The sequence below is a fragment of the Colobus angolensis genome, unplaced genomic scaffold (genome assembly GCF_000951035.1).
Source record: "Colobus angolensis palliatus isolate OR3802 unplaced genomic scaffold, Cang.pa_1.0 Scaffold89, whole genome shotgun sequence".
Taxonomy (NCBI): Eukaryota; Metazoa; Chordata; class Mammalia; order Primates; family Cercopithecidae; genus Colobus; species Colobus angolensis.
In genome coordinates this window covers 5567690-5580064 of record NW_012122820.1, presented here as the reverse complement: position 1 = coordinate 5580064, position 12375 = coordinate 5567690, and the positions used below count along the sequence as shown (strand labels likewise).

Sequence of the window (12375 nt, the reverse complement as noted above, 5' to 3'; positions counted from 1 at the left end):
ATGTGCATTGAAAGCCCTGCCTCAGTTGATGCCTTGTTGACCCATCCTTCCATGTTGTATAGGATCACTTAAATAGAAAGGCAGAGGATCATAAAAATCCAGAATTCTGGGAATTATGAGGAGAGGGGCAGCCAGGACTGTGGACGAAGTTTACTCCCAACAATCAGACAGATGACACACACATGACTACCAGCCACAACGCATCAGAGGAAAACTAAGTCCTTGCTTAACCGTTGCAATGAACCTGGCACAGTAAGGTCTGGAGGATAAGAAGAATTCTAGCAGGGGAAACAATACTGCAGCGATGGAATTTTCCACTATTCTGGAAATGAGGCTTCTGCTCTTTGATTTCCATGCACAGTGCATAGTGTGAGAGGGCAAGTTGCTTGGGAGAGTGGGGAGAACTTCCAGGAGAGGATGCAGTTACAATATTTTGAGGTTGCAATATTCACTGAAAGCTCTTCTGAGCAGGGACCTGGCCATTCTCCTCCTCCTGAACACTGTTACTGTCAAGACCCCGTTCCCACTGTGACACCCCCATCCCATCTCCATCATGCTATCTGGTTCCCCTGCTCATTCTCTTTTACTTCTCTGAAAGAAGCCCTTAATCACAGCCCTTCGGTATGTGGCCAGGGGAAAGAATGAAATGGGCCTTAAGGTATGGTAGGTGTCTTCAAGGCCTGTGATACCTCATTAGACACACTAGACACACTTACCAAAGAATGTCTGTCTCCTGGAGGCCGTCTGAATGAAGCCGGCTGGCGGCAGACCCAGCACCTTAATAAGGATAATTCAATTGGTTCACTCTTTGTGGGACCCCAGATTCAAAGGCTGAGGGGTGGGGCGTACTTTGGCCAAGCTTTGCCTTCTACAGATAAAGATCCAAAGCATTAAGTAATAACATCAGGTCAGTAGCAGAGCGAACCCAGAGCCTGAGCCTTTTCACTCCTAATCCAGGGCTGGTTTCATATCCTAAGAATCAACACTGGCCATGTTATTCTACACGAACATCAGCACCAACTAGGGGTGAGCCACCACTCTTGATAGCAGCCAGATGTCATTGTCAAAGTAAATAAACTAGTATCCATGCTGCCATGTCGGAATTAAAGAATGATATATCCCACCATGGAGCACTGGAAAGGGAGAAGAAAAGAACATGAAAATCACCGATGAGCATCGGACAATTACAAGACAAAATACCTTCTTGAAAAGAAAAATGTAGCACCTACTTGTTCATCTTTTCCTACTGCAACTTGGAGGGGCACACAGAGATAAGGAAATTATAGTGTGGGTCACCTGCCCTTGCTGCTCGGTTCCCAGTCATAATCCATGCATTATCCTGCTCTTCTGTTCCTCAGACCCTTTGACACTGAGGTCAAGAGGAAGCTGAGTCAGTTCTGGGGCTGTAAGAAAGTTGAAACATAGGCCCCGTTCTCTTTGGTAATGGAAGCAGGAGTGGCCTGGGAATGCTTTATAAAATCATTATCAACCTTAGAAGCCATCTACTCTGCTCCCCTCATTTTACAGTCCAGAGCCAGGAAATGACTAGGCAAAAAGACAGAGCCAGGACTAAGACCCCAGGTTTAATGACTCGCAGGCCAGTTTTCATTCCACCGCAGCTATTTTTACCTAAGTTATTTTAATATTTTATTATTAGTTTCGATCATGAAATGAAATTATCTATGTTTAGTCATTCTCAAGGCTATGTGTGTTTCTCTATCTGTAACTTTGAGACAATCTGGAAAACAGAAATTTGGCAAAGAGATAGATAGATAGATAGATAGTAGATAAATAGACAGATAGACAGATAGCCAGCCAGCCAACCAGCCAGCTAGCTTGGTGTTTGTACACAAAATATCTTTGTTCACTGAGAAAATCCTAAAATGTAAAATTTAAAATTTTTAAGGTTATTTTTCTATTTTGTCTAATTTAGTTCCATAACAAGATGACTTTCAAGTGAAAGCATAATAGATATAATTAATAATCATACAATGAGTGTTGGTAAAGCCTTGCTTAAGGAGATAGTTTTCCCAGAAAACTGTCATTTCCCACAATGAATGACTAATGCCTGAACAATACACATATTTTGAAGTCAAATAATTTCCAATTCTTGTTTTCAACATTTTAATCGGGGTGTCAGCTGACAGGTTGGTAAACATAATTTTAGATGACAGATCACCATTTGAGTCTTACATAGAACTCAAAACGAGTCACCGAATTAGACGACATTAATTAGAACAGGCTTCCTCACTGGGTTCACATCTACACCACCAAGCAATTGGAATCACATTGATCCTGAGCCTGGACATTCTAGCAAGGCGCATTATTCACCTATGGGTATGGGCATTAACTGGAAAAAGAAAACCCAGCTCTATTCATTTTTCTAAGAGGTGTACACCCAATTAGATTTCACATTTTATTTTCAATAATTATCAAAATTTGCACACCAGATATATTTTAATGGTAACTTACCAAAAAGAAATTTTTACACATGAAGCTTATGGTATCAGGAAACGTTTAAAGCTATAATGATTGACAGAAGTTTCTAAACATAAACATATATTAAATTAGAATAAAATTCCGTGGAGGAAGTAGAAGAAAGAGTAGAAACAAAAAGCAAAAAAGAACAAAGTAAAAGAAATGCACAACTCTTGAGAACTTGTTCACATACTTTCAGATAGATTTTAATGGGTGTCATGTCAGTCTGGTTTTGCATTCTTTTGGATATTTTTGAAAGAGTGGTGTAACAGCTTTATTTTAAAACGTCACTATTTACAATATGATGGAAATGACATCCTCTGCGACTATTTAAAGTTATGATAAAAATGTTAGATGTCGACTTGACAAGGACAAGGGGGTACACAATTTAAAACTACTTTTAGGAAATACCCACAACACAAAGTACGCAGGCCATGGCCCCGGGAGAGTCTGATGCAGCCCAGTGTCTGAGGGCCAAGCCCACGGTCTCCGCGGGAGCCGACCGCCAGCCCTCCCCGTACCTCCATGATGCAGGCCAGCTGCTCCACCTCATTCTCCCCGGGGAACAGCGGGTAGCCCGTGTACAGCTCTGCCATGATGCAGCCCAGGCTCCACATGTCAATGGCCATGTCGTACGGGTGGCCCAGGATCACTTCTGGGGATCGGTAGAACCGGCTTTGGATGTACGTGTATACTGCGGAGGCAAAGTGAGAAAAACCTCGTGGGAAAAGCTTCCTGCTCTCCGGAACGCTCTCCCCCAGGGCACCTTTTCAGTTCGACTGCGCCCCCGCTGGCGGGGAAAGGGAAGTCCAGCTGGCCAGCACTCAGAACTCTCATTACACCTAACAGCATCAAATCCCACAGCAATCTGCTTCTAAAGAGGTGTTATTGTCCCTGCTTTATTGATAACGAACCCCAACGTAGGCATTGTTGTAGGAAAGTGAATTTCAGTCAGCCAAGTTTATGACAAACAAAACATAACACTAAGTTTTCAAACTGTCAGATTAATTTGGGGTAGACAGCTTCTGAGTCTTGTGACTTGGCAAGGGAAGAGGCATATCAAGTTAGAAAGGGAGCGTGCAAAGTGTATATTCAATATAGTATGTGCACTTGTTGTATAGAAAGAAAAATCTCAACAGATGAGGATGAACAGACTGAAGTCGAAGAAATGGAACACGGTAGTTATTTCCACATAACTGGGGTTGCTGGTTACCTGGGGAGGAGCAGGGATTCTGTAACCACTTTTCTGTTGTTTGCATTGGTTATTGTCAGAACGCAATTCTGTGATTTAAAACAAAATAGAGATTTAATAAAAATAATGTTTGTATGCTGCCTGCTTCCCAAATGTATTTGTGGTACTTTGCAATGTTGATATGCACAGAGTATTTTACAACACGGATTTAATGGTATTTCCTACATTATGTTTAGTATGTGCCAGGCACGATTCCAAGTACTTTTATAGATAAGCCCTTTCAACTCTTACATTAATTCTGTGAAGCAAGTAGTATTATTGCCTCCAATTTAAAGAAGAGAAAACTGAGGCATACAGAGGTTACAATGTCAAGGTTACTCAGCTATAAGTGACAGAGCTGGGATTTGAGAGTAGGCAGTCCAGTTCTAGTATCAATACTAGATACTGCCTCCCAGTTAAAATAAAGATAAAAAAAGAAGTCAGAAAATATGCAAAGGGGGAAATGACTGCTAGAAATCAAGGATAAAATAATTACAAATTCAGTTCTGAGCATCTTGGCAGCCAAGATAAATGACAACTGATAAGTTACACAAGTTTCAACATCTGAGAAGAGAAAACATACAAGTTCTTTGTAGGAAGCATTATTTTTTAGCTGGAATTTCTTATAGCATTCATACATAAGAGACATAAAGGTCTTATGTCCTCAAAAATTGATCTGCCAGAGAGAGGCCTGGATGGAGGACACAGAGGCACGCTGTTGCCATGGCAGTGTGGTACTGGCTGCTGCCAAGGCAGGTGCCAGGGTCTCCCTTGTCTCAATGTGAAGAGCTTAGAAAGAGGAGGAGAGGAGAACTCCCCTGGCCATCTCTGTGACCCCAGCTGCCACATTTTACACAGCCAGGAGGGAGACAGAGGGAGAGAAGGGAAGAACAATGCGGAGCGGAAATATTAATGGTGGGAGAGACGAAAATGAATGAAAATAAAGATACTGATTCAAAAGAAAGTGAAGAATACAAAGGTGACTCTGAAAAGGACCTGGAGTGGTTAACTAATGAAAATGAAAAAAGTGATGCCAGCATCATAGAGATGGCTTGTGAGAAGGAAGAGAATATTAACCAAGACTTCAAAGAGAATGGAACAGTAATAGAACACGCCAAACGGCTTTCTGATCCTGACAAATCTCTGCAGGCTGAGGTCCCACCGAGAAGAAATGACTTGATTTCTGTTCCAAGCATTCAACCTTTGGATCCCATATCAGATTCAGATAGTGAAAACTCTTTCCAGGAATCCAAACTAGAAAGCAGAAAGACTTGGAGGAGGAAGAGGATGAGGAAGTAAGGAGATATATTATGGAGAAAGTTGTACAAGCTAACAAGCTTCTACAGCATCAAGAACCTGTGAATGATAAAAGGGAGCAAAAACTTAAGCTCAAGGACAAATTAGATGATCTGGAAGTTCCTCTGCTAAAAGACACTAATACTTACAAAAATTATTTTGAAAATGAAAGGATTATGTTTGGGAAACTGTCACAGTTATGTATTTCCAAATATTTGGGACAAGTAAATGTGCTCCTGTCACTTACTAATGGAAGCTGTGAAATAAACAAGGATAGGACACTACTGGTGGAGAGACATGGAAAATTTCAACTTCTGAGTTTACAAGACATTGAGAGTCAGGGGGTTTTGCCTGCCAATAATAATGCAAACGGTACAGAAAATGACCCTCAGCAGTTGTTACCCAGATCTTCCAACTCCTGTGTCAGTGGCATCAAGAAAGAAGATTCTGCAGGAAAGATTGATGCTGTCACTCACTCATCAACAGGAGAGCCGCTGGCTTATATCCCTCAGCCACCACTCAACTGCAAGACTTGTGTACTCAGATAGAAGTAAAGGGAATGGGAAATCTAATCAGGACAGAGTCTGCACATATCTCACCAGTGACCTCAACGTACTGTCTTTCCCCTTGACAGAAAGAACTACAAAAACAACTAGAACAACAGACAGAAAAGCTGAAAAGAGAGGAAGAGCAACAGAAAATAGAAGAAGAGAAAGAAAAAAAAAGAGGGAGAATGACATGGTATTTAAAGCATGGTTGGAAAAGAAAAGAGAGCAGGTCTTAGAAATGAGGAGAATTCAGCAAGCAAAGCAAATTGAAGACATGAACAGTAGAGTAAGCAAAACTTCTCTGAAAAATAAGTTCATACAGATATGAAAGCTGAACTTATTTACAGAAGGAAGTCTGGATATCAGACTAACAGCCTATGAAAGAAGTAGAAAAGTGGTTCAAGAACTACCCTTGCAAAAGATGCAACATGCAGATGACTTTCCAAGTAGGTTCTAAGAGGCCTTGTGAAAAGAAAATGATTCCCATTTTCTTCAGACTTTGATGGAACAGAAAATAGAAAAGGTCAATTCATTTTTTCAAGACATAACTTTGGTATTCAAACAGGACAAAGATACACACACACGCGAAAACAAACCCTACAGACTGGTCTCACTGAAGGCTAGACATATAGAAATCTTATGTAAATCTTTAGCAAATTAAAGACACCAAATTATTTAATTTAAAAAAATTTTAAAAATTGAAAATCCAAGAGAAAATTTTAAAAATCATCATATCCTTACTAAAAAAAAAGATATATATGTAAAGTAAAAGTTGAAAACTCAACCCTAAGCTCTTCCAGGCTCATCTCCAGTGATAACCACTTTTAACAGTGTGGTGCAAATCCTTTTCTACCTTATTTATATATTTACATGTCAAAAGCTTCATTATTCAGTTTTTTTCACTTACTTCATCCTGGAGGTCTTTCTAGGCCATTACATTTAAATCTCTCTTTTCAAATAGCTGCATGGTATAACAGTGTTAATTTATTAAACCATTCTTCATTTGTAGATGTTTAGGTTGGTTCTAATGTTGCGCTACTTAACAGTGCGGTAGTGAAGATGTATGTTCTATGGGAACATCTGTCATCTGGAGGACAGGTTCTTCAGAGGGGAATTTATAATTTTTGAAGGTTTAGAGTGAAATGTTTGGTTAAAGATGCAAAAGTAACCTCCCAAAAGGTAATACTAATTTCTAGTTCCTCCAACAATGTGTGAGAGTGAATGGCTAACACTGCATGTGGTGCATCAACTTATTTTTTTCTTCAAATTAATAATATACCTGCTTGTGTATGAGCACGTGTGAGAAATAATAAGAAATAGATACAGGACTCTACCCCTAGTTTTTGGCACAGAGTTCCTAAAACCTTTTTAATTTCTTGAGTGATAGGGATTCTACGTGTATCTCGTGTTCTAATAATTGATCTTTTGTCCTGGCTTCTGACATAGAGCTCCTAATCCTTTGGAACTTCTTAGGTGATAGGACTGTCTTTGTTCTAATGAGATGACTCTTTGGTGGGCTCCTGAATAGGGTCTGGTTGCCGGAAAGACTAAGCCGTGATTAGAAGCTTGGAACTTTCAGTTCTAACTCGTTTCTTCTAGGAAGGGGGAAGGGGCTAGAAATTGAGTTAAGAATCTCAATGACTATGTGATGAAACCTTCATAAAAATCCCCAAGCTGCAAGATTCAGAGAGCTTCCAGGGTATGGGAAATGTGGTGTTGGGAGGGTGGCGTGTCCCCAAGAGGGCATGGAAGCCTCACACCCCTTCCAAATATTTTGCCTTGTGTATCTCTCCTCTGTGTCTTTTATCACATTCTTTATTGATAAACTTGTAAATGTTTTTTCCTGAAAAAAAAAAAGTTGATCTGCCTAACATTTGGAAACATCCATCTAGTAATCCTTTCTTCAGCCTCAGGAAGCTTCCTCTGACAGCCCTTGTCACCTTAAAGGCTGGTCCCAAAGTCCCTCTGTTGTGTGTCTTTAACACAGCCTGTGTACAGCTCTAATCGTTGTAGTCACCATATTATTTTTATCTTTCTGTCTCTTACGTTAGATCGTAAGCAACCTGAGGACAGGGAATGTTCATTTTTTGTTCCTGGTACCCAGGACAGTGACTGACACAAAACAGATCATAAATGTCTGTTGAATGGTACGTGTTGTCTATAGCGAGCCTGATAGAAGCCAAAAGAACACACTATTGAATCAAGTTCAGTAAACACTGTGAAAATGTACCCCAGAGCTACTTTTTGGATCCTAGCTTGAAAAAATATAAAACCGAGAGGATCTGGGGCAGCGATTTCCAAGCTTCAGAATGACTACGGTTTCTGAAGTGCAGACCCCCAGCTACTTCCCAGAAATGTGGATTAGGAACATGCGGTATGAGGTCCTGGAAACGATCATTTTTCGGAGCCCCAAAGCAATTCAGATACACATGTAGTTAGTTTTGGGACTCACTGCTCTTGGATCAATTCCATATCCACAGAATATGAGAGCTTGAAAGCACCCTGTTAGTACTTGGATACAACTTTCTCATTTTATAGATGAGGAAACTTGGGCTCAGAGAAGTGAAGCACCTTGTTCAGAATCAGACTGGTAGTGGTGATAGCTGAGCCCAGGCTAGAGGCCGGGTGACCTTGTATGTGAAGGGAGAGAAATTGCAATAGGAAAACTCAGATGACGGGACTGGCATGGGGCCTACCTTTCTGGTGTTCATAACAGCTTGATCCAAAGTCAATGACTTTAACAGAGACTTGGCCCTTTTGGTACAGCACTATATTCTCCTGGAGAGAAGAAAAGACATATGTCAAGCTACAGTAATACCGCCGTAGGCCCTCTGCTTACCTTAATGCTCCCCATCCTTCAGGGCCCAGTTCAAATATGACCACCTCCACGGGCCTCCTCCCACATCCTCTCCAAAATCCCATCATCCTCCCCTTTGACTTCCCATTTGATCTGTGGTCGGTATTTCTCTTTTGGACCTCACAGTCACTGCTTTACAGAGTTTCTTTTGCATATATTTTGTCACTTTCCCGCGATTGATTCTGCAACTCCTGAAGATTGTGACTTTCTTTTTATCTTCTTTGGCACCTGGTTCTAGGCCTTGCTTGCATGGACTTAGAAATGCCATTGACTGAATTTGTTTGACATTCCCATTAAATGCCCCCCCCGACATACATACTGCCATGCCAATAGAGCACACACACACACACACAAAAGTCAAAGGCAAGGCTTTGATTGGAGTTTGTGATTCCCACGCAGCCTAGGGAATAGAATGGGTATTTCCAGAGTGTTTCCACGGCAGGACGGAGGTGGTACTCACAGGCTTGAGATCGCAGTGAATGATTTTCTCTACAGAAAGCATTTGCAAGCACTTCAAAACAGAGAGAGTGAAACGCCGAACTATCGACAGACTGAAGCCTTGAAAGTTGTTTTTCTTCATCAACTCGTACAAGTTGATTCTGGAAAAGAGAGGGGAAAAGTGATGCCTGTGGGTGTAAAAAAATATAGAAGGCTGAATTGGAACCTGCAAACAATCTTGTATCACCTGGTTTCACTCTAGTAGCAGGCAAGCCTCAGACCAGGAGGCAGGGCTTTCGTGCCCTTATAGACTCAGCTTTCCCGCTGAATCATGGTGGGCCCAGGGTGGGCGCAGGGTGAAACCGTGTCGACTCTCAGATGTCCCCTCATCTCTTATGTGACAAGGCCACTGAAGCACTTTCTTATGCAGGTGGGTTAAGAGGTTGGCCCAAACTTCTGAAATAGTCATAGTTCCTCAGGCCCTTGGGAGGGACCCAGGAAACCCACCAGTCACTCAAACAAGCAGCCACTGCTGCCCAGGCCTAATAAGGGCTGTCTAAGGACATCAGGTTCCTGACAAGTAAGGAAGAAGAGAGTGGGCAGATGGGAGCTGAGGCCAGAGGGAGCCCCTGCTCCTCCCAAAGTGTGGCTGTTTGGTCTCACCTAACTGTTCCCTTGAGAAATGCAAGCTCGCTCTTGCCAGAGAATCTGAAATTCTCTAGGGTGACAGAAGCCTACTGTATGATATGACGTCTACAGACTTATGAATGTTAGAAACTAATATTAATACAATGCATTTGAAGAAGAAACATTTATTTAGTGAACTGCCAGATGAAACTTCTGTGCAAGCTGTGAGATGGGGAGAGAAGGGAAAGAGCATGACCCCAAAATGGCTTTTCAGCAACCTTCTGCTGGTTCCTCCTCATCTTCCATTCCTAAGATCATCTAGCTTTGGTAGTATTTAGCAAGCCACTCATTCTTCATGTTTTTTTTAGAGATGGGGTCTTGCTATGTTGTCCAGGATGGTCTCAAACTTTTGGACTCAAGTGACCTCCCAACTTGGCCTCCCAAGATGCTGAGGTTACAGGTGTGAGTCACCACGCCCAGCCAGAGCTCTTCTTTTTTTTTTTTTTTTTTTGACAGAGTCTTGCTCTGTTGCCCAGGCTGGAGTGCAGTGGCACAATCTCAGCTCACTGCAACCTCTGCCTCCTACATACAAGTGATTCTCCTGCCTCTGCCTTCCAAGTAGCTGGGATTACAATCGCACACCACTACGTCCAGCTGTTTTTAGTAGAGATGGGGATTTTCATAGAGATGTGTTTTTAGTAGAGATGGGGTTTCACCCTTTTGGCCAGCCTGGTCTTGAACCGCTGACCTCAAGTGATCCACCCACCTCAGCCTCCCAAAGTGCTGGGATACAGGCGTGAGCCATCACACCCGGCCGCCATTCATTCTTGAGGGCTGCAATGGAGATGTGAGACTTGGCTCTGGCCCTATCCTGACTAGTCACCTGGGCAACTCCCTCATCTCTCTGGGCTATGGATTCCTCCTGCACACCCTGGCCCTCTGACCTCCCAGAGCTCTTTTAAGCACAATGACATCCTAACTGTACACTGTGATTCATAAGAAAGGCAGACTGAGCTGTCCATTTGGCCACAGAGAAGATAATTTACCTCTGCATATCAGAGACTCGACCACGCTTTGTAATAACCGGAAATGGTGAGGAGAGTGTCACCTTACCTGCTAATTCAAATGTATCTGGTTGCTAGAGTTTCACCATCAGCAGTGGTGTCCTGGGAGCACTGAGCTACCAGCTTGCTGAATCCAGTAACACTCTGAGAGCTCACCCCTGCTTATTCTCCTTTGCTAAATGCATTCTGGGTTTCTAGTTTTATATAAATTGCATCAGATGGTCTTCCCAGAGAGAAAAATAACCAAATTAGCATGCCCTTGCGATTGGCATGCCTTGTCAGCTCCAATATTCAGCCAGGCCATGCCAATCTATTTAAGTCAGGCTCTGCTCTCTTACTGAAAATATCTGCTCTTGTCCTTATTGACTCAAAATCAAAACCCTTTTCCCACTCTGAGCAGCCAGCTGCCTGTCCCTTTAGGTTTCAGCCTCTGCACGACCAGGCCAGAAAGCCCACGAGTGGGGAATATGATAGCAAACAAAGAAAAGTCCTTTTTGACTATTTTGGTTTAGCTCTTGAGGAAAGAGGCCTTGTTTTGGTCATGTCACCTGGCCCAGTACCCACCCCAGGGAAGTACATCACGGGGAGGCTGGTGGGTGACAGGCGTACCAAGATTGTCTGCTTTCACCCCAGCCTCCTTGCTCCTGGGCCTTCTGCATAACTAAGTAACTGTCATGAACATTCTAGTTATTGAATATTCACATCCAGAAAAATCTAGTGTTCTGACCTCAAACACTATCACTTAGGTAACTTTTCCAGAGGAAATGAGTTAAGAAGAAAAGGCAGCTGACCCCAGGAGCTCAAAGGTGATGCAGAAGTGATTGCGAAAGTAGAAAAAGTCCTTCATATGCACCACATTATAGGTGTTGTCTTTGTCCTTCTTTCTGAGGGCTTCCAGGATCTTCAGCTCCACCAGGGCCTGCTGGTGAAATCTGAGGGGATTGGGAGTGGCAGGCAGGGTGGGAAATGGGGACAGAAACATCAGTGTCAGGTCGCACTGCAGCAGTCAGCCCCTCCCCATGACCCCAGCAAGACTGTCTAGTGGCAGGAAGCGCTAAAAACACCACACTGTCACCTCCTCTTTGCCCCCTCATGGAATCAGACAGGTAGAAAGAGAAAAGGGAAAAGAAAAGGGAAGATCGGAGGCTGAGGCAGAGTCAGGAAGGGCTGGCATTCTGCAGGGGGCCAGAGTCACACCGTCCCTCTTCTGTGGCCTATGTCATCCCCCAAGCCATACCTCTTCTTGTTCCTGATGATTTTCAGGGCCACCAGCTCATTGTTTTTGTGATCCAAGCACTTGGCCACCTGTCCAAAGGACCCCTTCCCGATCATCTCCAGAACCTCATAGCGGTAGGCAATGTGATCATGCAGGACCTGTGGAAGCCAGGCCGGAGGTGAAGAGCAAAGCCATGGGCTCCCGGGCCTTCCTGGCACAGGGCCCTGGCATTCCCAACCCCAGACTACGGCTCACTCCTGGAGGCATTTTCTAACTGCACTGGGCACTTGTGGGACTCTCGCCCTCATCTCATTGTGACTGCAATGGGGAGCTTGTTGGTTGGATTCTGGGCCACCCATGTGGTGCGGGGGAAAGTCCCACAGGCTTGATCCATGTCAAGCAGCACAAAGAACACTGGATGGTTTTAGGAAACTTGGGATCTAGTCCCAGTATTGTAGTTCCAGTTCTAGTCCTCCAGTTTTCTACATGTTTTAGGATCTATAAAGTAAGAGGGTTAGACAAAGTGGCCCTGAAAGTCCCTTTCGGTTTGGACATTTTATGAGTCTTGAAGTTAAGTAAGAGGGTTGGACAAAGCGGCCCTGAAAGTCCCTTTCGGTTTG

The 12375-nt window shown here is 43.2% G+C and overlaps 1 protein-coding gene across 2 annotated transcripts in view; it reads right to left on the bottom strand.

The window, feature by feature from the left end:
• The window catches only part of DYRK4 (dual-specificity tyrosine-(Y)-phosphorylation regulated kinase 4), a 56220-nt gene that overhangs the window by 9830 nt on the left and 34015 nt on the right, over positions 1-12375 (bottom strand). For both annotated transcript variants that reach the window (XM_011931079.1, XM_011931080.1), the window contains 6 exons: positions 11777-11913; positions 11331-11471; positions 8871-9009; positions 8250-8331; positions 3000-3172; positions 717-777 (listed from right to left, as the gene is read on the bottom strand). In XM_011931079.1, the coding sequence (XP_011786469.1) occupies positions 717-777; positions 3000-3172; positions 8250-8331; positions 8871-9009; positions 11331-11471; positions 11777-11913 (733 nt within the window). The remainder of the gene's footprint in view (positions 1-716; positions 778-2999; positions 3173-8249; positions 8332-8870; positions 9010-11330; positions 11472-11776; positions 11914-12375) is intronic.